The sequence below is a fragment of the Scyliorhinus canicula genome, chromosome 17, assembly GCF_902713615.1.
Source record: "Scyliorhinus canicula chromosome 17, sScyCan1.1, whole genome shotgun sequence".
Lineage (NCBI taxonomy): Eukaryota > Metazoa > Chordata > Chondrichthyes > Carcharhiniformes > Scyliorhinidae > Scyliorhinus > Scyliorhinus canicula.
Window position 1 is genome coordinate 95,304,111 of NC_052162.1, and position 26,183 is coordinate 95,330,293.

The 26,183-nt window shown below is 47.5% G+C and overlaps 1 protein-coding gene across 1 annotated transcript in view; it reads right to left on the reverse strand.

The window, feature by feature from the left end:
- Window positions 1–26,183, reverse strand: part of stk26 (serine/threonine protein kinase 26) — a 116,265-nt gene that overhangs the window by 32,261 nt on the left and 57,821 nt on the right. The window contains exon 2 of the mRNA XM_038775477.1: window positions 9,738–9,968. Coding sequence (XP_038631405.1) covers window positions 9,738–9,968 — 231 coding nt within the window. The remainder of the gene's footprint in view (window positions 1–9,737; window positions 9,969–26,183) is intronic.

A 26,183-nucleotide genomic window follows, 5' to 3' on the forward strand; every position in this document is an offset into this window, starting at 1 on the left:
AAGCTAATCTATAGTCGAAGAACAATGAAGCTTGAACTCATAAGTAGCACAGTGGTTAGCACTGTTGCTTCACAGCTCCAGGGTCCCAGGTTCGATTCCCGGCGTGGGTCACTGTCTGTGATAATGCTGCACGTTCTCACTGTGTCTGCGTGGGTTCCCTCTGGGCACTCCGATTTCCTCCCATAGTCCAAAGATGTGCAGGTTAGGTGGATTGGCCATGCTAAATTGCTCAGTGTCCAAAAGGGTTAGGTGGGGTTACTGGGTTACAGGGGATAGGGTGGAGGTGAAGGCTTAAGTAGAGTGCTCTTTCCAAGGGCCGGTACAGACCTGATGGGCCGAACGGCCTCCTTCTGCACTGTAGATTCCATGATTCTATGATGAAGATCACCTTCGCACAACCTCAGGAGATCTACTTTTGAAGCCGGTTTATTTCTTGCCAGCAAATGAGCTGGATGGTCAGTTAATCTGCATTTGATGACACTGAGCGAGAAAGGAATATTATCTCGTACCCCAGAGAAACCACCCCGATCTTCAAATAGTGCCTCAGCATCTTTTATCGGAAGAGAACACTGATGGAGGCCTCAGTTCCACCCCTTACCTGAAAGACAGCACCTCCCTCAGCACTGCACTTAAATGTCAGCTTAGATATATACTTGAATGCTAGGAATGAACCACATGATAGCACACTAATGCTAGTATCTGTACAGTTATAAGCTTTCCCTGGGCTGTTTTGTTAGGTGAGCACGGTAGCACAGTGGTTAGCACTGTTGCTTCACAGCGCCAGGGACCCAGGTTTGATTCGTGACCTGGGTCACTGTCTGTGCGGAGTCTGCACATTCTACCCGTATCTGCGTAGGTTTCCTCCGGGTGTTCCGGTTTCCTCACACAAGTCCCGAAAGACGTGCTTGTTAGTTCAATTGGACATTCTGAATTCTCCCTCAGTGTACCCGAAGAGGTGCCGTAGTGTGGCAACTCGGGGATTTTCACAGTACCTTCATTGCAGTAAGCCTACTTGTGATACTAATAAAGATTATTATTATTAGTATGGGAGCCATTAGTTTAAAAAGATTCTGGGACTGTATGTATGTTGCAGACAAGGCCAGCATTTACTACCCATCCCGAACTGTCCTCAAGGATATGGTGGTGAGCGTCTTCCTGAATCCGTGCAGTCTACATAGCATAGGTACGTCCAGGATTTTGACCCTGCGACAGTGAAGCAAAATCGATTTACTTCAGGCTGGTATGCGACTTGTAGGTGCTGGTGTTCCCATGACCTTGCAAGGCAGTTCGGGATTCTGGAGAACGATGACAGAGTCGATTTTCTTTGTGATATGTCTGTCAATGACAGCACAGAGCACAGTGATGTGCCTACAGCTAAGTTGCCTCACGCCAAGGGCAACCTGATGAAATTTCATACCTCAACCCCTTATTCAAATGCAAACAGACAGAAGAGAGCTCAAGTGGTGAGCAGGTGACAGCAGGGGTGTAAAAATGAGCAAGTTTGATGCTGTTAATTACACAATCACCCAGTTGCGTGCCTTTGACTGCAGTACAAACAAGAGGCCATTCAACCCATTGTGTCCATACCAGCTCTTTTATAGAAGGATCCAATTTATTCCACTCCTTTCCTCATTTATCTCCTGGTTCTCTTGCCCACACCTTAAACATGTGCCCATAAGACCATAAGAACTAGGAACAGGAGTAGGCCATTGACTCCTTTGAGCCTGCTCCGTCATTTAACAAGATCATGGCTGATGTAACACTCTCTATGTCCAATTTCCTGTTTAATCTCTGTAACCCTGAATTCCCCTACTGATTAGAAACCTATCAATCTCAGCCGTGAAAATGTTCAAGGGCACGGCCTCGACAACTTTCTGGGTCCTGGAACTCCAATTTCCTGATCGGGGAGGGAGAGGGAAAAGAAAAAAGAGGCACCCCAACTCTGAAGGCACCTTCAGAATGAGATACTTTCCCCCCCAACCCCATCGAACATGAGATGAGGAAAGGTTTAAATGTCACTTTCCCACCCTACTCAAGCCTAAAATTGAGGCTGGGCAGAATAAAGTTTTTTATGTGGCCACTTACTTTGCGGCCTTATTGTGTTAAGGTGGGTTTCCTGACTGGGGCCCTCCCTGCCCAAGCACGAGTATTGAGATTGTATTGAGGCAACTCAAAGTGGAACATGCTGTACGGAGAAAAGTTGAATTCAACTGCACCTTCTGTAATATTCAATTTGAAATATTTTTGCACTTCCTTTGATAAATAAAAGTATATTTTTTGGAAAGACGAAATGGGAAGAGATGGAACACACCCTGCCTGGTGAACAAGAAATAACTGGCAAAGAAAGGACAAAATTTTTTTTTGCAAACTACAGATTTGCCCAGAGGCAAAGTTGGTCTTTTCCATTAACTGGTTGACTAGCTAAGTCTACATTTAATTCCTGTTGGCGTTAATGATGGAGTGTACAGCTGAGCTGAGTTAACAGGGCAACAAGACCCTCTCTCCACCTCAACACACCGAGTTCAATGAAGCCTGTTTCGTGGTTTCTGGGCCCGCTGATTCGTGCCCGGGAAAGACAGAATTGAACTGATTTGATGCAAGAGGTTAATTAAACATGGAGAAAGAACATGGGACTAAGTGAAGCTTATTCTGAAGCACTTTTACTCTGAAAAAGAGATTAGTATAAAGAACTATCTTTTCTTTGATATCATCCAGCAGCATAAGTGCGGGAGACAATCGACAGGTAAATCTAAATTGGCGCAATTATCAATAGAACCACCGTCCACAATTTCAAACCCCACTGAGGTCACTTGACCATTAATGAACCTCACAAAATGCTTCGCTACTGAAACAATGAACTGAAGAATCTAGACAACATAAATTCACGACCTGCATTCCACCAACAGACCTCCCTACTGAAAGCACAGTAAACTCAAAATTAAATTAAATTTGCAGAAACGCAATTGTGAGGTAGTGTTGGCTGCTGTGAAAGCACATTCACAGTTAAACGTCCAAATCAGGAAGTTGTTGTCTGAGTTTCCATGCTTCTCAGAAGCTGCACTATACTGCTCTGCCATCCTGCTAGGAGGCTTTGCTTTGGAATATATGGGAATTGAGCTATAAAGAACAAAGAACAATACAGCACAGGAACAGGCCCTTCGGCCCTCCAAGCCTGCGCCGACCATGGTACCTGCCTAAACTGAAACCGCCTGCACTTACATAGTCCGTATCCTTCCATTCCGTCCCTATTCATATATTTGTCCAGATGTCCCTTAAATGCCACTATTGTACCTGCTCCCATCACCTCCCCAGGCAACGCAATCCATATATTTACCACCCTGTGTGTAAAAAAACTTGCCTCGCACATTTGCTATAATATGTGATAGATATCCATGATTTTGGGTTTTGTCCTTTAAGTATCAATTAATTTTTAACAGTGCATCGAGTCTTAATGACTACTAAACACCCTCCTTGGCACTGAAAAAAAAACATTTACAAGTGTGGAGTCTCATTCTTTCTGAGTTTAATTATTGTTTTAAAAATCAAACATTCAAATACTTGTTTTTTTTATGTTTTTGTTCTGCCTCTCATTTCTCACTCTCAACCGCATCTTTCCTCCCTTGTCTTCATTTCACTTTCTCAACATGATGCAACGTTAAATTAAATATTCGAACTTACACTTTCTGATCTCACACTGCGTGTCTCAGAAAGAATATGCCACCTGATTGATAAAAAAGATACACAGCATGCATGCCCAATCATACAGGTCCCAGGTCTCCTGAAATAACTCAGTGCAAAAATTGATTTCTAACCCCCACAAGCTTCAATGCAATATTCTATCCAGTCCGCAGCCAGCACTATTCACTCACCACTGATGATAAAATCCAGGCTAATGTCTTACCCTTGATCTCAGATGCCACCAAGTACTTCAGGCGCAACTCAAACCTTGAATTACCACTTGGTGCTGTCACAATCTTTGGAAAATACTGTGCAGTACAGCGCCATGTTTCTTGTACAAGCTCCTGGGAGAGAAGGCTGCGTCCAGAATGGAAAGTCAAAAATAACTTCATGCTGCAGACACAAACGGAGCTTGAAAGTCATCTTGCAATGAACTTTGAAACTCTGGAAGGCAGCAGAAGCAAGCAAGCATTGCTTGGGATATAGCAGGTGACTTACGGATGATATCTGACGTCATTTTCTAAAACAAGCCAAGCTTTTGAGTTGTTGACCAAGGATTGAACCTGACATCTTTCGGGTCTAGACTTAGTCGCTTATTGCAAACTTACTCGCAAATCAGTTCACTTCGAAAAAGTGTGGTGAAATTCAACATGGTGTAGAATTTTAAGGATGGCGATGCAAACTCTCGCTCCCATTTAACACTCACTTCCGTCCACCCTTGGCAGGCAGTCCTGCCCATGAAAGCTATCGGCCAACCTAATTGGCCGACAGCTCTTCACCCTGATGTGTTATCTGTGTTGGTCTAACATCGACTGCAACTGGATGCAGTAAAACAAGAAACAGGCTTCCGACACAGGAGATGGTCCAACACTGTTTTATTGAACCTGTTGATTGCTGTACGTAATCTGCTGTGGGTTGACACTCTTTTAACCTAACTGATAACCTCCTATTGGCTTGACCAGACTAGCTCGCTATCACATGGTGATGATGCTCATTGGCCTGTGCACTGCGACTATCTCCCTAGCCGTGTCCTGTGAGAGAGGGAGAGCCTTAATGCCCTGTGGGCTTTATAGTGGTGGTGTCCTGTCTGGTGATTGGTTGTTCTGTGTCGTGTGTTCATTGGTTATCCTGTGTGTCAATCACTGCCTGTCTGCATCTCATGATGTACATGAGTGGATATTATGACACACCCTGGCCAAGCAGAGCACTGCAGTGGTCAGACACGGTACTGCAGCACTCTGCCTGGGTCTAGATCTTCAAAAAGGTATCGCCCTGTGGGTGAGAGGGTGTCCAGAACTCGCCAACTTCGCAGAGGGGAGGGGATAGGGAGAAACATTCCAACACTTTTTGTTTTAGAAATTTAGAGTAGCAAATTCATATTTTTTCCAATTAAGGGGCAATTTAGCGTGGCCAATCCACCTACCCTGCACATCTTTTTGGGTTGTGGGGGCGAAACCCACAAGAAACATTCCAACTCTGAGGGAGCTTCAGAGTGAGGCACCCCCTAAAACCTAACGCCTGAGATGGGGAAAAATGCAAATGTCACTTTCCCACCCTGCTCCGGCCAACCTTTAAATTGAGGCGGGGCAAGATAAGGCTTTTTTAAGTGGACACTTAAGGGCCTTATTGTGAATAGGTGGGTTTCCCACCCGAGGCCCTGCCCACATAAGCATGCAAATGGGTCTGGGTTTGGCCAGGCAGAATCTTGGGGGGGGCGGAATCCCATCTGTTCAATTTTACACTCCCCTCTCCCCGCTGACTCTGAACCCATTTGGGGGGGGGCAGTGTAAAATCTCCGAGGGCACTGGAATCATAGATTTTACAGTGCAGAAGGAGGCCATTCGGCTCATCGAGTCTGCACCAGCCGCTGGAAAGAGCACCCGACCCAAGACCACACCTCCACCCTATCTCCGTAAGTCAGTAACCCCACTTAACATATTTTTGGACAATAAGGGTACATAGAACATAGAACAGTACAGGCCCTTCGGCCCTCGATGTTGTGCCGAGCAATGATCACCCTACTCAAACCCACGTATCCACCCTATACCCGTAACCCAACAACTCCCCCCCCTTAACCTTACTATTAGGACACTACGGGCAATTTAGCATGGCCATTCCACCTAGCCTGCACATCTTTGGACTGTGGGAGGAAACTGGAGCACCCGGAGGAAACCCACGCAGACACGAGGAGAACGTGCAGAATCTGCACAGTGTCCCAAGCCGGGAATTGAAGTTGGAACCCTGGAGCTGTGAAGCAACTGTGCTCCCATGCTGCCTCACTATTTGAAGAGCTGCAAATTCTCCCAGTGCCCTGGCCAATGTTCCTCCCACAGCCAACATGTAACACAAACTAAAGTAAGTAAGTAAAGTCGCTAAAGTCCCAGAAGACCATTGGCTGCTTTCCCCTTTGAGAGGGAGAGCTGACTGGTGGTGATTTAACCCGAGAATCGCCACACCTCAGGTCGGGGCAAGGTTGAGAAGGTGGGGCCTTCATGAATAACCTCAGCAGGTACGGGAATTGAACCCCTGCTGCTGGCCTTGTTCTGCATCACAACCCAGCCATTCAGCCAATTGAGCTAAACTGGCCCCAAACTAGCCATCACTCATCTCCATTTCTGAGTGATGTGTGCAAACTTAACTGCCTTTGGTTGTTTACATTACCCATAGTTAGGGTTAAAGCTTGCATTATGTAGTGTGTTTTATGACTATCGGATGTCTCGAAGTGCTTTGCAGCTAATGATGTAGGAAACACAGCAGTCAATTTGCTCACAGCAAGTTCCCATAAACAGCAATCTAGGTAATGATCAAATAATCTGTTTTATTGTGGCGTTGGTTGTGGGAAAATGTAGGCCAGGACACCTGAAATAACTGCCCTGTTTGACTTCAAAATAGTGGCACAGGATCATTTACAGCAACCAAGCTGGCAGATGCAGCCCTAGTCGAAGATCACCCCTGAAAGATGGCACTTCCAACAGTGCAGCATTCCTGTGCTGAGCTAGAGCATGCAGTCTTGATTTTTGCACTTAGGTTTTGGGAGTGAGATTGGAACCCAGAACCTTGTGATTCAGAGATTACGAGGGCTACCACCTGAGGCATGGCTGACAATTATGCTAAATAATGTTGGTGGGTCACTACTTTTCTCTTTGCTACCTTAAGTCACTCTTTTGTCAAACGTACCAGCATTAAAGCATCAATATTTAAATAGTATCTTTATGTAACGGTGCATTTTCAGAGACTTCATTAGTGACTAACAAAATAATTATTTACAAGGATCTACAAGAGCAACAACATGTTTGCAGCTAGTTCTGGAATGGGGTGATTCCCCACTCTGAGTCCTGATTGGTCACCCAGGCCAGGTGACCCTTACTCTGCTGTGTTTCCCTTAAAGGGACAATCAGCACACCTTCATACAGAAAGGCATTCCAAAGCCATATTGAAGCCTGAGAGAAACAAAATGGGCACTGTACCAAAAGCTGTAATATTAGGAGTGATCAAACGCTTGCTCCCATGAGGTCGGTTTAAGGAGGGTTTCAAGCGAGGTGGAAAGGGGGGCAGCGCGGTGGCGCAGTGGTAGCACTGCTGCCTCACGGCACCGAGGTTGCAGGTTCGACCCTGGCACTGGGTCACTGTCCATGTGCGGTTTACACCGTGTTTGCGTGGGTTTCACCCCCACAACCCAAAGATGTGCAGAGTAGGTGAATTGGCCACACTAAATTGTCCCTTAATTGGAAAAAATGAATTGGGTACTCTAAATTTTTTAAAAAGGGGAGGTGGTAAGGGACTGGGAAATGCCCAGAGCATGAAGCTTAGATGGCTGAAATCTGATGTGCTAATGGTGGGATGAAGGATAAATAGGATTCCAGAATGAGAAGGCTGCATGGTAGCACAGTTGCTTCACAGCTCCATGGTCCTAGGTTCGATTCACGTCTTAGGTCACTGCCTGTGTGGAGTTAGCACTTTCTCCCCGTGCCTGCGTGGGTTTCCTCCGGGTGTTCCAGTTTCCTTCCACTGTCCAAAGATGTGCAGGTTAGGTGGATTGGCCATGAGAAATTGCCCTTAGTGTCCAAAAAAGGTTGGGTGGGGTTGCTGAGTTGCAGGGTTTTGAGGATGGGGTGGAGGCATGGGGTGCTCTTTCGAGGGGCCGGTGCAGACTCGGGGGGCCAGATGGCCTCCTTCTGCGCTGTGGATTCTATGACTGGAGAATGGCAGGGATGGGGAAACTAAACCACAGATTGGAGATCAATCAGTTATCTCCCTCCCACAAACATTGAGGATTGCTACTGATGATATTAAAAGTTGACCAGAGGAAACTAAATGGTGTCCAAGAAGCAGCTGAAAACGATCCTCACAAAACCATACATTACAGAAGGCCATTCGGCGCATTGTGCCTGTACTGGCTCCTTGGAAGAGGGTCTTGCTCTCCAGCACTTAAATGCACAGCCCTGTAACTTTTTCCTTAGAGCATTCCTTTTGAAAGTAGCTCTTGAATCTGCTTCCCCAGCAGGTAGTGCACATGCGTATTATAACAACTCATTGCATTAAAATATTTTGCATCTCCTCCCACACCCCCATCAGGTTATTTTGCCAATTATCTTAAATAGAATCACTACAGTGCAGAAAGAGGCCATTCGGACCAATGAGTCTGCACTGACCCTCTGAAAGAGCACCCCACCTAGGCCCACACATCCCCTGAACCCCACCTAAACTTTGAGCAATTTAGCATGGCCAATCTACCTAAACCTGCACTGTGGACTGTGGGAGGAAACCGGAGCACCCGGAGGAATCCCATGCAGAAAAGGGGCGAACGTGCAAACTCCACACAGTCACCCAAGGCTGGAATTGAACCCGGGTCCCTGGTGCTGTGAGGCAGCAGTGCTAACCACCGTGCCACCTACGTTACATAAATCTACCCCCTCTGGTTAAAGACCGCCCTGCCAGTGGAAACAGTTTCTCCCGAGTTACCTCATCATTCTGAGACTCTTCCAGCTGTAAATCCACCACTGTGGATGCTCTCAATCAAGGGCCTTACACTTTAAAAATGCGCTAATTAGATTCTTTCACTGTCGCTGGATCAAAAATCCTGGAACTCCCTCCCTAACAGTACCTACACATCAGGGACTGCAATAGTTCAAGAACGCAGTTCATCACCACTTTCTCAAGGGCAATTCGGGATAGGCATAAATGCTGGCCTAGCCAGTGACGTCCACATCCTACCAATGAATCTTCTGTAAAACCACATGATGGCTGGAAATTCAACAATACGTTCCAATGGAAGGATACCGGACCCATTCATGGGTCAGCCGCCACCAAACACATTATTCATTCAGCAGGTTAATCAGTTCCACTTCACCATTGTGTTCTACACATCCTGGAACTAGAGTGAGCGATGCACTCGCATTCTCAATATGAGGAGCACTTCCCTCAGCAAAAACACAGCATGGAGTCCCGCCGTGTCATTAGTCAGATCTAAGTCACAAATGCCATTCTGAGCACCCAATTATAGGACTGTCAAAATTCACAGAATGGTAAGGAGCATTGAGTGATCATAATGAGCAATAAAGACTCAAATGGGAGAAGGTCTCGGGGCGGGGTAGTATCTTGGAGAGTCTTTGTGGGACTGTGAAAGCTTTTGCAATGGTAAACAGATATAATAATAATAATAATCTTTATTATTGTCACAAGTAGGCTTACATTAATACTGCAATGAAGTTACTATGAAAATCCCTTAGTCGCCACACTCTGACACCTGTTCGGGTACACTGAGGGAGAATTCAGAATATCGAATTCATCTAACAAGCATGTCTTTAGTTGCCTGTAGGAGGAAACCTTAGGGAAAGTTACTTGTCATGATATAGATGATTGGAAAGAAAATAAATTCTTCACCACGAGAACATAAATGATTAAAAAAGGCCCCTGCAATCTATTTGAATAGAAAAAATAGGAAAGAGACAGGAACTGGAGCCGGTAGCTCCACTTCAAAAGCATGATGGAGCCAAAGGCCTCTAGTTCTTTAACTTCTATGATTCGACTGTAACAAAGTAAATCAATATGTCTATTACCTTTAAATATGATCCAAAATATTTGGTTACATATGGGCTATCACACTGGCTCAGTACAGTTATTTCCTGTTGAATATCTTCGATTTCATCTTCAGCTTCTTCGAGGTCAATAATTTTGATGGCAACTACTTGCTGTGTCCGATTATCAATGCCTTTGAAGACTTCACCAAATGACCCCTTTCCAATCCGCTCCAGTTTGGTAAATAGTCCCTCAGGATCTGCCCGGTGATTCTGAAGAACAGAAAAAAATAACATTTGTGTGAGATCAAGATCTGCTGCTTGGTGAGATAAGCTGACAGGTGTTCATCACATATGCTCACTGCAGCTCCAATACCCTGTGATCTCCATTAGCTAGAAGGGCAAGGACAGTGGAATCACCACCACTTTCCACGATCCCCTCCAAAGCAGTCATCAGCCTGACTTGCAAATACATCGGCCATTCCTTCAGCATTACTAGGTTAAAATCCACGAACTCTCTCCCCAACACGCTGTGAGATCACCTTTACATCAGCTGTTCAAGAAGGGAACTCCCCACCGTCTGCAATGGGCAACAAAGGGTGAACGTGCCAGTGAGACGCGTATACCAAAAACTTTTTTTTTAATATGTCCCTTCCTCACCCTAATTACAGCTCCTGCACAATGCTGATTGTTTTGCTAATGAACAATCATTTTGACTTTAGACCAAGACAAAATTGCAATGACACAGTTCAGAACAGTTCACAGACCTATCAACAGGATAAGACACATTATTCTACTGTGCTGTCAGGATAGCATGACGGCACAGTGGTTAGCACTGTTACCTCATAGGACTAGGGACCCGGGTTCAATTCTGGCCTTGGGGGACTGCCTGTGTGCAGATTGCACTTTCTCCTGTGTCTGCGTGGGTTTCCTCCGGGTGCTCCGGTTTCCTCCCACAGATGTGCAGCTTAGGTGGACTGATCACGCTTAATGGCCCCTTGGTGTCCAAAGGTTAGGTGGGGATACGGGGATAAGTATTGTGATGAATAGTGGGCCTCGGTAGTGTGCTCTTTCAGAGGGTCGGTGTAGACTCGATGGGTCAAATGGCCTCCTTCTGCACTGTAAGGATTCTATGACTCTATCCCTGTTCAAACTGGAGGCCCCATCTGCACAGTGATAGGTATTCTTCACTTAAAGTAAAAAAACAAATACCTCACGATAGCAGTCGAAAAGACAAGTAGCAAAACACGCATTCCAAGGAGTTCTAACTTTTTACTATCTTCTCCACCACGGTGCAATTTGCTTCCTTGCCAGAGCTCAATGGGGTACATTCCTGGATGAGAGCAATATATGGGGGAAGGGGAAGGGGAAAGGGTAAGGGGACAGTGGAGAATGGGGAAACTGTAGGGTCTTTCTGGCCAAAGAACCAAGATGAGCTGAATGGCCTTACTCACCTGCCAATACCTGATGGACTTACAACACCCAGATGAAATGCGACTGGGACTGAGGAGTGACCAATGGCCACTGTGAGGTCACCATAATGGCGAGGAAACATTCCTGAATCTATCTTAATACCACAAACAGGGCCATTGCCTTGACAGTAACAGGAGAATGGAAAAAAAACCTGTCATTTGGGAACAAAGATCTTTTAATGGTGTTTGGGGAACCCCATATACTTTTCTTCGTAAATCTACAGCCCTGAGCATAATTTCAGGGCTGATTTATGATTGCAAAATTCTAGGATGTGTGCTTGAATAGAAAAGGGTTCTTAATTTTTGATTGCTAACCAGAGAGAGAGAGAGATCCTCTCAATCGTTTTGCAATCTATGCCATTGCCAAAGACCTAGAAATTGAATGCCAACCAAGCTTTTTCTTCCAAAAATGCCTCAACCACATAAATACTGCCACACTAAAGGACGGTTGAAGAGGGGAGAGAACGTACGAGAAAACAGGAGGATTGTGGCAGTCGCTTGGGTTGTGGGCCCAGCCGCAAAAGTACAGGTCTCTCAATAACTGGTGGTGCACCACACCAGTAGGCTAGGCTGATGGAAGTTGCGACTTACAGTTTGGAAAGCTGGGCAGAGCTCACATTCAACTCCCTTTATCGCCAGATGATAACCATTCAGAACACTGACTGAAGGAGGCCATGGAATTCATTTTCAGAATGTAGTGAGCGAGGCAAAAAGTCGTAGTCAGCAGTGAAAATTAAATTGGATAGGTGGATAAAGGTATGTGGGGTGGAGGGTTTGGGAATAGGGAGGACAAAGGCAAAGGAATCAAAAATAGGCTGGGCTGTTGATAATTACAGAAAAGTCTAGAATTGCACATTGCAGAAAACAACAACCTCTCCTACCAAAATGGGATGTGTCGGCCCTGCCAGATCAAAGAGCGGGGTGATTCCTTTTGACAGCACAGTCTCTGACACTCAACAAACATTTGTAACATGTTCCTACATGATGACACTGATGGGCGTTTATCTTTTTCATTATCTTAAAACTGCCAGTTGGAGCTCTGAATCATTAACGGCCAGCCACTCCCTTTCCTCCAGGCAAAGGTCTAATATCCTTTTCCCTGAATGGTTCAGAATAAAGGGAGGCGAATAAGAGCACTTCCCATCCTTCCAATCAGCAAATCACAACTTTCACGAGCCTAAGCTTACTGGTGTGGTACACCACCAGCTATTGAGAGACTTCCAGTTATAATGATGGGCCCACACCCATAGTGGCCTATCTTCTGTCTCTTTGCAGATGCTGGCACACTTGCTGTGCATTTCCAGCATTTTCTGTTTGCTTTTTATTTCTGATTTTATTCTTCCCCCATTACGCCCCCTCTCCCATTCCACACACATGTGCTTGATGGGAAGGACAAACCAATCTTGAGTAAAGACATCTTTGAGAAGATGCTCGATATTAAGCTTTGGTGTGTGGGACAGAGTGAAGTTGGCACAGCATTGAAGGAATGCCATGATCGGCGATGATCGCATTTGTGGGGGTGCTGCTTTAAGATAGAATCATAGAATCTCTGCAGTGCAAAAGGAGGCCATTCGGCCCATCAAATCTGCACAACCCTCCAAAAGAGCACCCTATCTATGCCCATCCTTGTAACCGCACCTAACCGCTGGACACTAAGGGCCAATCCACCTAACGTGCACATCGTTGGAATGTGGGAGGAAACCAGAGCACCCGGAGGAAACCCATGCAGACACGGGAAGAACTTGCAAAGTCAACACAGACAGTCTCCTGAGGTCGGAATCAAACCCGGTCACTGGAGCTGTGAGGCAGCAGTGCTAATCACTGTACTGGCTGTCTAATATAAATAATGTGGCACTGTCATCTTCAGACTCTAGGTTGCCTCACTACATCCAGCACACTTGCTACACTCCAGGGGTGGACCCTGTGCCATGCCTGCAGGCAGGAATTCTTAATCCAGCAAAAACTACCATGAGATCAGAAATCGCCACTGACAGGATATGCTCCCAGTCGGGTGTGAAATGGGACCAGAGTGGGCAGAAGGCAGAAGAGTGCACCCATGACCCAGGGGAGGGGAGGGATAACGGAAAGTGACCCAAGGCCGGAATTGAACCCGGGTCCCTGGTGCTGTGAGGCAACAGTGCTAACCACTGTGCCACCTCATAATGGATGTTGGTCCATCTCTGAAGAATGCGAATTACACTTTCAGAATGGATGCAGTTGTTCTGTCTCACATGAAGCCGGGGTTTGGACAGTAGGTTTAGAATTGTCCATTTCAACTCTGCTCACCATCTCTCCTGCCCCCCCCCCCCCCCCCCCACCCACCCCCTGTCCCACACTATTCTAGAGTTAAAAAGCATTGGAAGCCAATCTAGATCAGCGCACACAGGGCTAATGGACGAGTGGGTTTTCACTCAGGATAGAATATGGGCAGCAATTTGGTGGGCTCATTGTAAAATCAGAGGTCAGCTAGCAGAGAACTGGCTTATTGTGGTGAAATTGAGAGAATTAGAGGCTGAGGAATTAGTCGTGGGGATAGGGGAGGCAATGGACAATCTGGAATAAAAGTTAAGATTGAGCTCAAGCGAGACATTAAAGTTGTGAACAATCTGGTTAAGCCTCAGACAATCTGGTTAAGCCAAGCAGGGAACAGAGTTCGTGGTCATGGCCTAAAATGATGGGTTTTGTCTTCTGAATGTCTGGTTAAAGATGACTTCATCCAATGTTGGACACCTGGCGAACAGTTTGGAGGAGGGTGGTGGAGAGTTGTCATTAGTTGATCTGCATGTGAAAGCTGACCCTGTATCTGTGAATGGTGTCACCCAGGGACAGCATCACACCAAGGAAGAGGAGACAGCCAAGGATGGACACATGGGTTACACAGTGCACTGAAGGGCAGAGAAGCTACCATTAAGATTGGCAAGAATAAGTATATCCAGGCAATAAACAGTCTCACGGAATTGAACGAGGAGTGGGTCAAGGGTAACTTTCCTGAAAACCAGGGAGATGCCAATGGTTTTAGAGGGCAAATGCACAGCACCACAGGAGAGGGTATGAATGATGGCAGCTAGCACAGAGAGCAGGCGAGGACATGAGTAGGAATGTGTTGGTGGGGGCAAGGTAGCAAATTTAATGGAACTGAATGGTTTGGAGCTGGAGGGAGAAGATAAATGGAGAATTTGAAGAGTGGCTGGATTTGAGGAGAATGCAGGAGTGGAATGGGGAAATGGCATAGGGGAAAGCAGCAGAAACAAAAACAAGTAGGGCAGACTTTCCTGTCCTCCCACCCAAAGTCAACAGACCTTTCACTGCTCTGTCCCGCTCACAACAATTCCCATGGCTGGCAGGACCAGAACATTTTGGCCATAGCCGCTATTTATATTTAATCAAACTCAATTTCTGGCCACCCCTCCTGGAAATGGACAGTTGAGGAATTCTAAAGACCATGTTTCTGGGTGAAGGAAAGAGGGGGGGGGAAAGGTTTTTCTTTCCGATTGGGGAATCAACGAAGAGTGGTTATCAATTGAACACTGTCATTAAGACTGTGAAGACATACGTTAGGAGTAAACCCTTTACCGAGAGTGTTGTTGGAGCATTGAATGTTTTGGTAGAAGCCATTATATCTCTGAAGAGATGATTGGAGAAATGGTTGCAGTATGATGAGATATAGGGCTATGGTGAAGCGAAGGGAGTAGTGGGATGATGTGGAATTGATACAGCAGTATGGGTTGAGAGCAATAAGCAGTGGGATTAGTATTAGATTGACAAAGGGTTTTGGGCGAGAGTTTGCCGGTGTAACTGGTATGATTGCTCCAGCACAGATTCAGGGTAACTATTCTGAACTTCACTGGATCAACTCATTTTGTCTTTGAAATTAGTTGGTGAAAGTGAGAGGTTTCCTCTACTAGAGGTTACAAATGACAGAACATAAACTGCAGGAGATGACAACCAATGGACAGATCAGACTGGGAAGCTCAATAAAACAAGTAAGAGGACAGTTGCAAATTAATTCAATCTCTATAATCCTTTCTCTGGTCAATACTCTCTGACTACCTGTCTAGAGAATGTCATCTGGAAACCACATTTTAAAGTGGCATTAACGTACTTTCAATCCAGAAAATGGGTCATTTTATTCCTGCTAATTTCTGGATAACAGGCGGTTTTCGCAGAACAAGGCAGATAGAAGTGTAAAAGACATGGCGATTTCTCAGACCCCATGCATAAACCTGCTGTGATTACACAATGAAAGTTCTTTAATGAGTGAGCTGGCCGTCTCTCTGCGCTCGATTTGTCAGTCGATATTCTAGCCACTTGGCAGCTGCTGTGACAAACTAAATACCAAAAATAAACTTCTAGGCTTGTTTTCTTATTGCAACAATGTCCTCAGTCTTTGGCAGAGTGCAATCTGAATTAGCAGCTCAATGGGCAGGATTGTACTCCGCAGCCTTGGCTCAAGACAAGTTATTTTCTGTTTCTTTTTCTCCCTCCCCCCAACTCTTGGGCTCTTTCTTCCTTCGCCCGGCAAATGCCCATCATTCCCTCCACCCGGAGGACAAGCTGCTGACCATTTGCTAGACCCCCTGTGAATGGTCAAAGGCCACCGGGTGCCAGGGAATGTGGCAAACGTCTAGGTTGTGTCTTCTTCCCTCTGTCTCACAAGCACAGACACACATAATAGAGACAGACACACACAAAAGCTCATACCCGCACATTCACAGAAGGATCCACCTCATAGCGCTGCCCCCCCCCCCCCCCCCCCCCCCCCTTCCCTCCACCCCCATTCCTCCACACAGTAGTCCAGGCAAGATAAGGGACTTTAATGCACGCCTAATCTCCCATGCAAAGCAATCTGCTGTCATCCCCAAGCACTGCACTCCAGTGCATTATGTCAACAAACTGCCATACAGATTCTGGTTCTTAGTTCATTGTAGGCTGAACCCGGGCACTGTTGCATCAGCTAAATAACTTCCATTTCCACACATTCCCTTGTGCTGTGGTCACAGTAGTACTGTTGGAAGAACAGTACCCGACATATGGAGGTACTCTAACCAAAGCAGATAGCGACCAGAATCTCTGTTCGATTTTCTTCAATGCTATTTCGCTCATTGTAAATCCAAAGACAGGCTGGGAAATCAAAGTTTCAGAAGAGGGAGTGTCCTCTCCCTCACAAGAGCGAGGCTGGCATATTAACAGAACTTGGCAGAAGAACTTTTAACGCTCAGTTCACACACTAAAAAATACAAAATGTTCTTGAACAATGAGTGTATTTGGGATCAAAGTGTCTGCTGTGACTCAACGGGCTGCACTCTCACCTCGAGGTCAAAGGTTGTGGGTTCAAGCCCGCCTGAGTGACTGGAAGACAAAAGATTTGGCTGAAACTCCAGCGCAACGCTCAGGGAGTGCTGAACTGTCAGAGGCACTGTCTTTCAGAATGCAACAGGATCTGCCACTGAATCCAGGCTCCAGCAGGGTAGAGGGCACCTTGATAGGACAGGCCTTCCAACTTTAATCTGCACTGTCCCTCCAATTCATTAGCAAGTAAAATCGCCATAGTCCCAGATGACCATAGGCAACTTTCCCCTTTGACAGGGAGAGCTGATTGGTGTTGATTTAACCCGAGGATCACCACACCTCAGGCACGGGGCAAGGTTGAGAAGGCGGGTCCTTCACGAATAACCTCAGCTAGGATGGGAATTCAACCCACACTGTTTTCCTTGCTCAGCGTCGTGAACCAACAGTCCAGCCAATGGAGCCAAACTGGTCCTCAATTCATTATCGAGATGCCAAGTGTGTGAAAAGCTGCAGCAAAGTGGTCTTCAGCTTACAGTGTCACGGCCTCCACATAGGTTTCCCCTAGGACTTCGCACAGGCCCATCTCTGGTACCATCTTGACAAGCAGCTCCCCCCTGCTCCCCACACCCATTATCGTGGATGGACATCGGTAGAAAGCCTAAAGACAATGGAGATTACGGTTTTTGGCACTTTCAGCCTCGATGGACACGAGAAAATCAGTTTATTGGTTCAATATCGGGGATGCGAGCCACATTGAAAAGGTTGGCATTTACTGGCCATCCCAAGTTGTCCTGTGGGTGAGCCATTGCCATTTTATGGGGTTTCATACGGCTGGGCAATTTGCACAGCCACTTCAGACTCAAGCACGTTGGCATGGAACTGGACGAACATTGAGGTCGATGATTCCCTTATTGGCTTTGTGTATTTTCGGTATTTTGTTGTCTACCCAGGGCTGTGTGTATAAATTTGTATTAACGCCAATTTCAAAATTTCCGGTCACAGTGTCCGATGCACGCTGTTTATTTCAGCCAGAAACAGCGACATCAGGATCTCTGACAATATCCCAAGAGAGAGAAGAAGACAAAGCCAATTTGGGAAAAACTCTGACAACCAAGATCACTCCCAGGGCAGGTTAATGAGCCCCTCAGGACAATTTCCTCCATTTCAGACTTAATCCCCGACAGAAAGAGCAGGCACTGTACGGGAGCCACCATATGCCATGTGCCTCAATGTATTTGGAAACTGGACTGCAGCTGCCTTGAGGAAAAATCACTGGAATCTATTAGTGCCCGATTAACCTGATTAAATCTATTAGTGCCAAAGACTGTGAACTCGACAACAGTACATGCCAGTGAATTAGAATCACAGTGGCATCGGAGGCCATTTTGCCCATTAAGTTCCCATCAGTAAACTGGGTGGAAGAGCAGAGTGGTACATTTCATGGGATAGAATTGCGAGAATCGTCATTTCTCATCAGTTCCCCTCTTCATTTTCATTTATAAACAAGGTTCTTGTTTTGTTAACAGACATATTTTCCACAGCTCCCTATAATATTACCACAACTGAAAACTGACACAACATTGATTCACCAGCCACGGCTTACAGCAGAGGACCCAGGTTCACCGAAAAATGACCACGACACAATGTGGGGACTGATAGGTAAAAACCAGTGTAACTGCTTCACGATAACTTCTGCAAATCCAAATGGATTGGGCAGCCTTTATTGTATGGGAATATGTAGAATTTAATTAAAAATCAACTAAATCCGTGTGTTCCAGCTAGTGAGCAGGATGCGGGGGCCGGGGGAGAATGCGGGGGCCGGGGATAATAATGCGGGGGCGAGAGAGGATGCGGGGGGCGAGAGAGGATGCGGGGGGCCGGGGGAGAATGCGGGGGCCGGGGATAATAATGCGGGGGCGAGAGAGGATGCGGGGGGCGAGAGAGGATGCGGGGGGCCGGGGGAGAATGCGGGGGGCCGGGGGAGAATGCAGGGGGCCGGGGGAGAATGCAGGGGGCCGGGGGAGAATGCAGGGGGCCGGGGGAGAATGCAGGGGGCCGGGGGAGAATGCAGGGGGCCGGGGGAGAATGCAGGGGGCCGGGGGAGAATGCAGGGGGCCGGGGGAGAATGCAGGGGGCCGGGGGAGAATGCAGGGGGCCGGGGGAGAATGCAGGGGGCCGGGGGAGAATGCAGGGGGCCGGGGGAGAATGCAGGGGGCCGGGGGAGAATGCAGGGGGCCGGGGGAGAATGCAGGGGGCCGGGGGAGAATGCAGGGGGCCGGGGGAGAATGCAGGGGGCCGGGGGAGAATGCAGGGGGCCGGGGGAGAATGCAGGGGGCCGGGGGAGAATGCAGGGGGCCGGGGGAGAATGCAGGGGGCCGGGGGAGAATGCAGGGGGCCGGGGGGAATGCAGGGGGCCGGGGGAGAATGCAGGGGGCCGGGGGAGAATGCAGGGGGCCGGGGGAGAATGCAGGGGGCCGGGGGAGAATGCAGGGGGCCGGGGGAGAATGCAGGGGGCCGGGGGAGAATGCAGGGGGCCGGGGGAGAATGCAGGGGGCCGGGGGAGAATGCAGGGGGCCGGGGGAGAATGCAGGGGGCTGGGGGAGAATGCAGGGGGCCGGGGGAGAATGCAGGGGGCCGGGGGAGAATGCAGGGGGCCGGGGGGAGAATGCGTAGGCGATGTAGGCTGCCCAATCCATTGGGATTTTCAGACGTTATCGTGAAGCAGTTACACTGGTTTTTACCTTCCAGCCCCCGCATTCTCCCCCGGCCTCCGCACTCTCCCCTGGCCCCCCCGGTCCCCGCACTCTCCCCTGGCCCCCGCACTCTCCCCTGGCCCCCCCGGCCCCCGCACTCCTCCCCCCGGCCCCCGCACTCTCCCCCCGGCCCCCGCACTCTCCCCCCGGCCCCCGCACTCTCCCCCCGGCCCCCGCACTCTCCCCCCGGCCCCCGCACTCTCCCCCCCGGCCCCCGCACTCTCCCCCCCGGCCCCCGCACTCTCCCCCCCGGCCCCCGCACTCTCCCCCCCCGGCCCCCGCACTCTCCCCCCCGGCCCCCGCACTCTCCCCCCCGGCCCCCGCACTCTCCCCCCCGGCCCCCGCACTCTCCCTCGAATGAAGTATGGTGAATCTAGGGACATGTAAATGGAAACAGAATTCAAACTTGTGATTGCCACTTATTTCGATTAAGATGAAACAGCATAGAATTCACAGGATCCAATATGGGCTCACCATTGCTAAATATTAAGTTGAGCTTAGGTACGGAAAGACGTTGTCACCATGTTTATGGGCATATTGCACAATTAACAGGGCGAAAGGTGGTAAGGAACTAGCATCATCAGCAGCAAAACGTAACCCACCAGGAAAACAGCACAAACTTTCCATCCACCCACAAGGTGTAGATTCTCTGTAGCTAACCCTGAGCCACTGTTCTCAGGATGAGAGGATTTGAAATTACCAGAATTTGGCTTCAACAACTGACAGGAAACAAGATGCCTTCAGTAGTGACTGGGTCCACCCATACACCACTCTGAATGGTGGTACTGTCCATGCCTTCAGCCTAGACATTCATTGGGAAGCTGTGGACCAGCTATACTGTATCACGAAGCACTCTGTGGAGTGTTCCGGAATGCCAGGGGAAGAGGTTGGGCTTTTTCCTGTTAATATTAAAGCCAAAATCCACCACCTTCAGCAACAAAACACACACTGTACCTCTCACACGAGACTCTGGGCTCTAATTCAAAGCCGTCAATGGGCAAAGCAGCCTGGATGTACCTTTGAGCACAGTGGAGTCTTTGTGGAGAGTTTTGACGCACATTTAATGACCAAATCTGTCTGACTGAAGTATGATCTTTGCAAAATGACCCACAAAGGCAGCGGCCACCTACTCAAGCCATCATTCCTTACACAGTCAGACACTATCCTCCAAGATTGTGTCAGGTGTGTACATGATAAATCGGCAACTTCCTTCAGACGAGGAAGAGAAAAACAACTTTTGAGGCAAAAGGTTTCGAAAGTTGATGCAGTGCTGGCAGAGTGGGCCTTGTGAACCATAAAACTGGGCCTCAAATCCATGATGCACTACACTCGGCTGGGCTGCAGTCAGAAGGGTCAATGTCCACAATGAGCATTAAATGGTAAGAGGCGTATAGCCAGGATGTACATGACGAACATATGGATTAGGAGGAGTAGGCCGAACCTGCTCCAGCATTCAAGATGATCAAACGCTCATCTGATTTTGCCCTCAACTCAATGGGTGGCACAGCAGTTAGTACAACTGATGCCCCACAGTCCCGGAGACCCAGGTTTCATTCCGGCCTTGGGTAATTGTGTGGAGTTTGCACGTTCTCCCTGTGTCTATGTGGGTCTCCTCCTGGTGCTCTGGTTACTATCCACAGTCCAAAGAAATGCAAGTTTAGGTGAATTGGCCATGATCAATGGGCGGGGTTACAGGGACAGGCAGGAGAATGGGGCCTAGCTAGAGTGCTCTTTTGGGGAATCGGTGTAGACCCAATGGGCCGAATGACCTCCTTCTGCACTGTAGGGATTCTATGGATTCCACTTTTCTTCCCTGTTCCCGTGCACTTGACTCCCTTGTCAATCAAGAATCCAACTTAACATTAAAAGTATTCAATGACCCCACTACTCCCTGGTGAAGAAAGTCCACAGATGCACAACCCTCAAGAGAAAATATTTCTCCGCATCAATATCTTAAATGGGAGGCCTCTTATCTTTAAACAGTGTCACCTAATTCCAGTCTTTCCCACAAAAGGAAACATCCTCTCAGAATTCATCGTCAAGTCCCCTCAGGATTTTGTACATTTCAATCCCCTTCTCTTCTAAATCCCAATGGGTACAGGTCCAGCCTCTGCAACCTTTGCTCATATAACACCCAGATCCCAGGAATCAGTCGCGTGAACCTTCTCGGAACTGCTTCTAATGCAATTGTGTCAACCAGAACTGTGCATAATACTCTAGATCAGGGGTGGGCAAACTACGGCCCACCAAAGGTCTTTATGCGGCCCACCAAGATGAAGTCATTAAAAAAAAAAAAAAATTTTTTTTAAAAAATGTTTTAAAGGTTAATGGGAGGGGGGGGGGGGGGCTGTTGGGTTACTGGTGTAGGGTGGATACGTTGACTTGAGTAGGGTGATCATTGCTCGGCACAACATGTGTTTCATGTAAAGTTTCTACTTTACAATATTAATTAATAAAAATTAATTGCTTTTTTTTCTTTAAACTGAGTTACTTTGTTTTTCAAATAAATGTGTTTCATGTAAAGTTTCTACTTGAAAATATTAATTAATAAAAATTAATTGCTTTTTTTTTCTTTAAAAACCTTTTATTTTGGCTATTTTAAATATTAATTATTTTACTTAATATACTATGCGGCCCTTTAAAATTGTGAATTTCTGAATTTGGGGCAGCACGGTAGCATGGTGGTTAGCGTCAATGCTTCACAGCTCCAGGGTCCCAGGTTCAGTTCCCGGCTGGGTCACTGTCTGTGCGGAGTCTGCACATCCTCCCCGTGTGTGCGTGGGTTTCCTCCGGGTGCTCCGGTTTCCTCCCACAGTCCAAAGATGTGCGGGTTAGGTGGATTGGCCAGGCTAAATTGCCCGTAGTGTCCTAAAAAGTAAGGTTAAGGGGGGGATTGTTGGGTTACGGGTATAGGGTGGATACGTTGACTTGAGTAGGGTGATCATTGCTCGGCACAACATCGAGGGCCGAAGGGCCTGTTCTGTGCTGTACTGTTCTATGAATGTGGCCCTTGCACGGAAAAGTTTGCCCACCCCTGCTCTAGATGTACAAATGTAGCAAAACATTCCAATTTTGTATTTCATTCCCCCCATAACATTACATTTCTCTTCCTAATCACTTGCTGTACCAGCATACTAGCGGTGTGTGATTCATGTACCAGGACAACCAGGTCCCTCTGCACATCACAGCTCTGCAATCACTCCCTAGTTACATAATTTTCTGCTTTTCTATTGCAGATTCCTCATATCCACTTCACACCTTACTTTCCTACCTATCTTTATATCATCAGCAATTATCAACAATGCATTTGATCCCTTCATTCAATGGAACTGTAAATAGGTGACACCCCAGCATTGACTCCTGTGGAAACTCCACTCGTCACATCATGCAAACCTGAAAATGACCAATTTATGCCTACTCTGCATCCTGTTAGCTAGCCAATTTTTTTATCCATGCTGAAATGTTACCGTCGAAGGCATGAGCTCGTATTTTATAGCCTTTGACGTGGCACTTTGCCAAATACCTTCTGGAAATCTATGCAAAGCAAATCCACAGGTTCCCTTTGGCTGAGACTGAGCACTGCAAATTCAAGCAATTGACAAGCATCAGAAGACATTAAGTCCTCAGTCAGCAACACAAGCATTAAGGGAAGGCCTCTCGAAGAACACTGCAGCCACAAATTTGGTTTGTAAGACTGCAGGTTAATGTAGAAACCAGCTCGGAGGTGGAGCGAGGAGGCATGAGGTGCCATCGTAAAGACAAGGCAAGGAAACAAAGTCTAGACTGGAAGTGGGGGTTTGGAGCAATTGTTGCGGGGGCGGAGAGAGGGTGGGAGCAAGGGAAAGGGGAGAGAGAGGGGTCGGGGCTGTTGGGAGAAACAGGTCGGGTCGGGGTGGGAAGAGAGGGGTCGGGAGGGAAGGAGAGAGAGTGATGTTGGGGCGGGACGGCAGAGAGATGTTGGGGCGGGAGGGCAAAGAGAGATGTTGGGGCAATGGGGAGGAAGACAGATGTTGGGTCAATGGGAGGAAGGCAGAAGTTAGGGCAATGGGGAGGAAGACAGATGTTGGGTCAATGGGGAGGAAGGCAGATGTTGGGCAATGGGGAGGAAGAGAGATGTTGGGGCGGTGGGGAGGAAGAGGGGCGGTGGGGAGGAAAAGAGATGTTGGGTCAGGGCGGGAGAGAGATGCTGAGACGTGGGGGGGGGGGAAGAGAGAGAAGTTGAGACTGGGGGAGCGGGGGGCGAGAGGTTAGGACAGGATGGGAGAGTGGGAGAATGGGAGAATGGGCCGGAGGGCCAATCCACCTGCCCTGCACATCTTTGGGTTGTGGGAGCGAGGCCCACACTGACATGGAGAGAATGTGTAAACGCCCCACGGACAGTGACCAGGGGCCAGCACCGAACCAGGGTCCTTGGCGCTATGAGGCAGCAGTGCTAACCACTGCGGCACCGTGCTGCCCTGTTTTGGTTATGTTTTAAGGTTATCGGGTAACCTTCAGGATGTTGATAGTGGGACATTCAACAACGGTAATCCAGCCCTGGGTCACTGTCCGTGTGGAGTTTGCACATTCTCTCTGTGGGTTTCACCCCCACAACCCAAAGATGTGCAGGTTAGGTGGATTGGCCACGCTAAATTGCCCATTAATTGGAGACTGTTTCTGTGACTGGAGGCTGGTGTACGGATATCACTGAGACTGTGTGCGTATGGGGGTTGGGGGGGGGGGGGGGGGGGGGGGGCTGGGGGGGAAGATGGTGAGTAAGTTTGCAGATGACAAAAAGTTTGACAGGGTGGTTAATAGAGAGGAAAAAGGTCTGAGGTTACAGGATATACATAGGAACATGGGTATTAGGAGTAGAAGGAGGCAATTCAGTCCTTCAAGCCTGCCTAACCATGCAATCAGATCATGGCCTGATCTGTTCCTGATCTAAAATTCACCTCCCCATATCCCTTTAACCTGATTTTTTTATCAGAAAAATACCTATCTGGACAGCACGGTGGCACAGTGGTTAGCACTGCTGCCTCACGGCACCGAGGTCGAAGATTCAATCCCGGCTCTGGGTCACTGTCCGTGTGGAGTTTGCACATTCCCCCTGTGTTTGCGTTGATTTCACCCCCAAAACGCATTCAACAATGGTAATCCAGCCCTGGGTCACTGTCCGTGTGGAGTTTGCACATTCTCTCTGTGGGTTTCACCCCCACAACCCAAAGATGTGTAGGCTAGGTGGATGGGCCACGCTAAATTGCCCCTTGATTGGAAAAAATTAATTGGGTAGTCTAAATTTATTTTTAAAAAAGAAATATATCTATCACCTTCTTGAAACTATTTAATGATTCAAACTCCACTGCATTATGGGGCAGCGAGTTCCAAAAATTTACCACCATCTGCGAGAAGTAGTTCCTCCTTATCTCTATTTTAAATCTCCCGGCTCTCAACCTGTATCTGTGACCATTCGTTCTAGATTTCCCCACAAGGGGGAACTTGGTCTATGTTTACTTCATCAATCCATTTTAGTATTTTATATACCTCAATCAGATCCCCTCTCATCCTTCTGAACTCCAGCGAGTATAATCTCCTCTTATGCCCTTTCATCCCCGGAATCAATCTGGTGAACCTTCTCTGAACTGCCTCCAATGCCACCACATCCTTCCTCAAATAAGGAGACCAAAACTGGACACAATACTCCAGATGTGGTCTCACCAATGCCCTATACAATTGCAACAACACTTCTCTACTTTTATACTCGAGTCCTTTTGCAATAAATGCCAGCATCCCATTTGCCTTTTTCATTACATGCTGTACCTGCATACTGACTTTCTGAGATTCATGAACAAAGACACCCAGATCCCTCTGCCCAAATGCATTTTGAATCTGCTGTCCACTTAAATAATAATTTGCTTTTCTATTTGGGATTTGACATCAGGAAGTGCTGAGGGTTTGGCCAAGGATGGTATCATGACCGGTACAGGCTTAGAGGGCCTGTTCCTCTGCTGTATTGTTCTTTGTTCTTATTTCTATAGCCAAAATGGATAATCTCACACTTATCCACATTAAATTCCATCTGCCAAATTTTGGCCCATTTTCCTAGCCTATGTCCCTATATTCTCTTCACTGCCTGCTTTCCCACCTATTTTATTATTGTCTGAAAACTTTGCTATGTTACACTCTGTCCCTGCTTGCAGATCATTTATACAGATTGTAAACAGTTGAGGTTTGAGGACTGACCTCTGCGGCACCCTGCTATTTAGAGTTTGCCAGCCAAAAATTTATCCCATCCCTCTGCTTTCTGTCAGTCAGCCAGTCTTCAATCCAATTTAGTGTTCTACCCTCAATCCCCTGTGATCTCACCTTCTGGATCAGTTTTTTATGTGGCACCTTGTCAAACACCTTCTGAAAGTCTAGATATATCACATCCATAGGTTCCCCATTATCCACCTTGCTGATTACGTCCTCAAAGAACTCAAGCAAGTTTGTCAAGCATGGCTTAACCTCCACTAAACCATGCTGACAATGGTGGATTGAACTTTGTTTTTCCACGTGTTCAGTCATCTCCTCCTTAAGGATCGATTCCAGCAACTTCCCCACCACAGAGGTGAAGTGAACCGGTCTGCAGCTTCCTACTTTTTGCCTCTCTCCCTTTTTAAAAAGGGGCGTCGCAGTAGCGTCTTTCCAATCCACCGGGACCTTTCCAGAATCCAGGGAGTTTTGAAATATCATAACCAAGGCATCGACTATCTCTGCTGCGACCTCCTTTAACACATAAGGTGCAGGCCATCAGGTTCCAGAAACATACCTGCCTTTAATGCCATTCGTTTATTCAATATCTTCTCCTTAATGATGGTTATGGCACTAGGTTCCTCTGCACTAACTACAGCTTTTGGAAAATGATTATCCTTTGTCGTGAAGACAGTGCTTCCGCCACCTCTGTGTTCCCCATTATTACATCACCAGTATCGTCCTCTAAAGGGCCAACATTT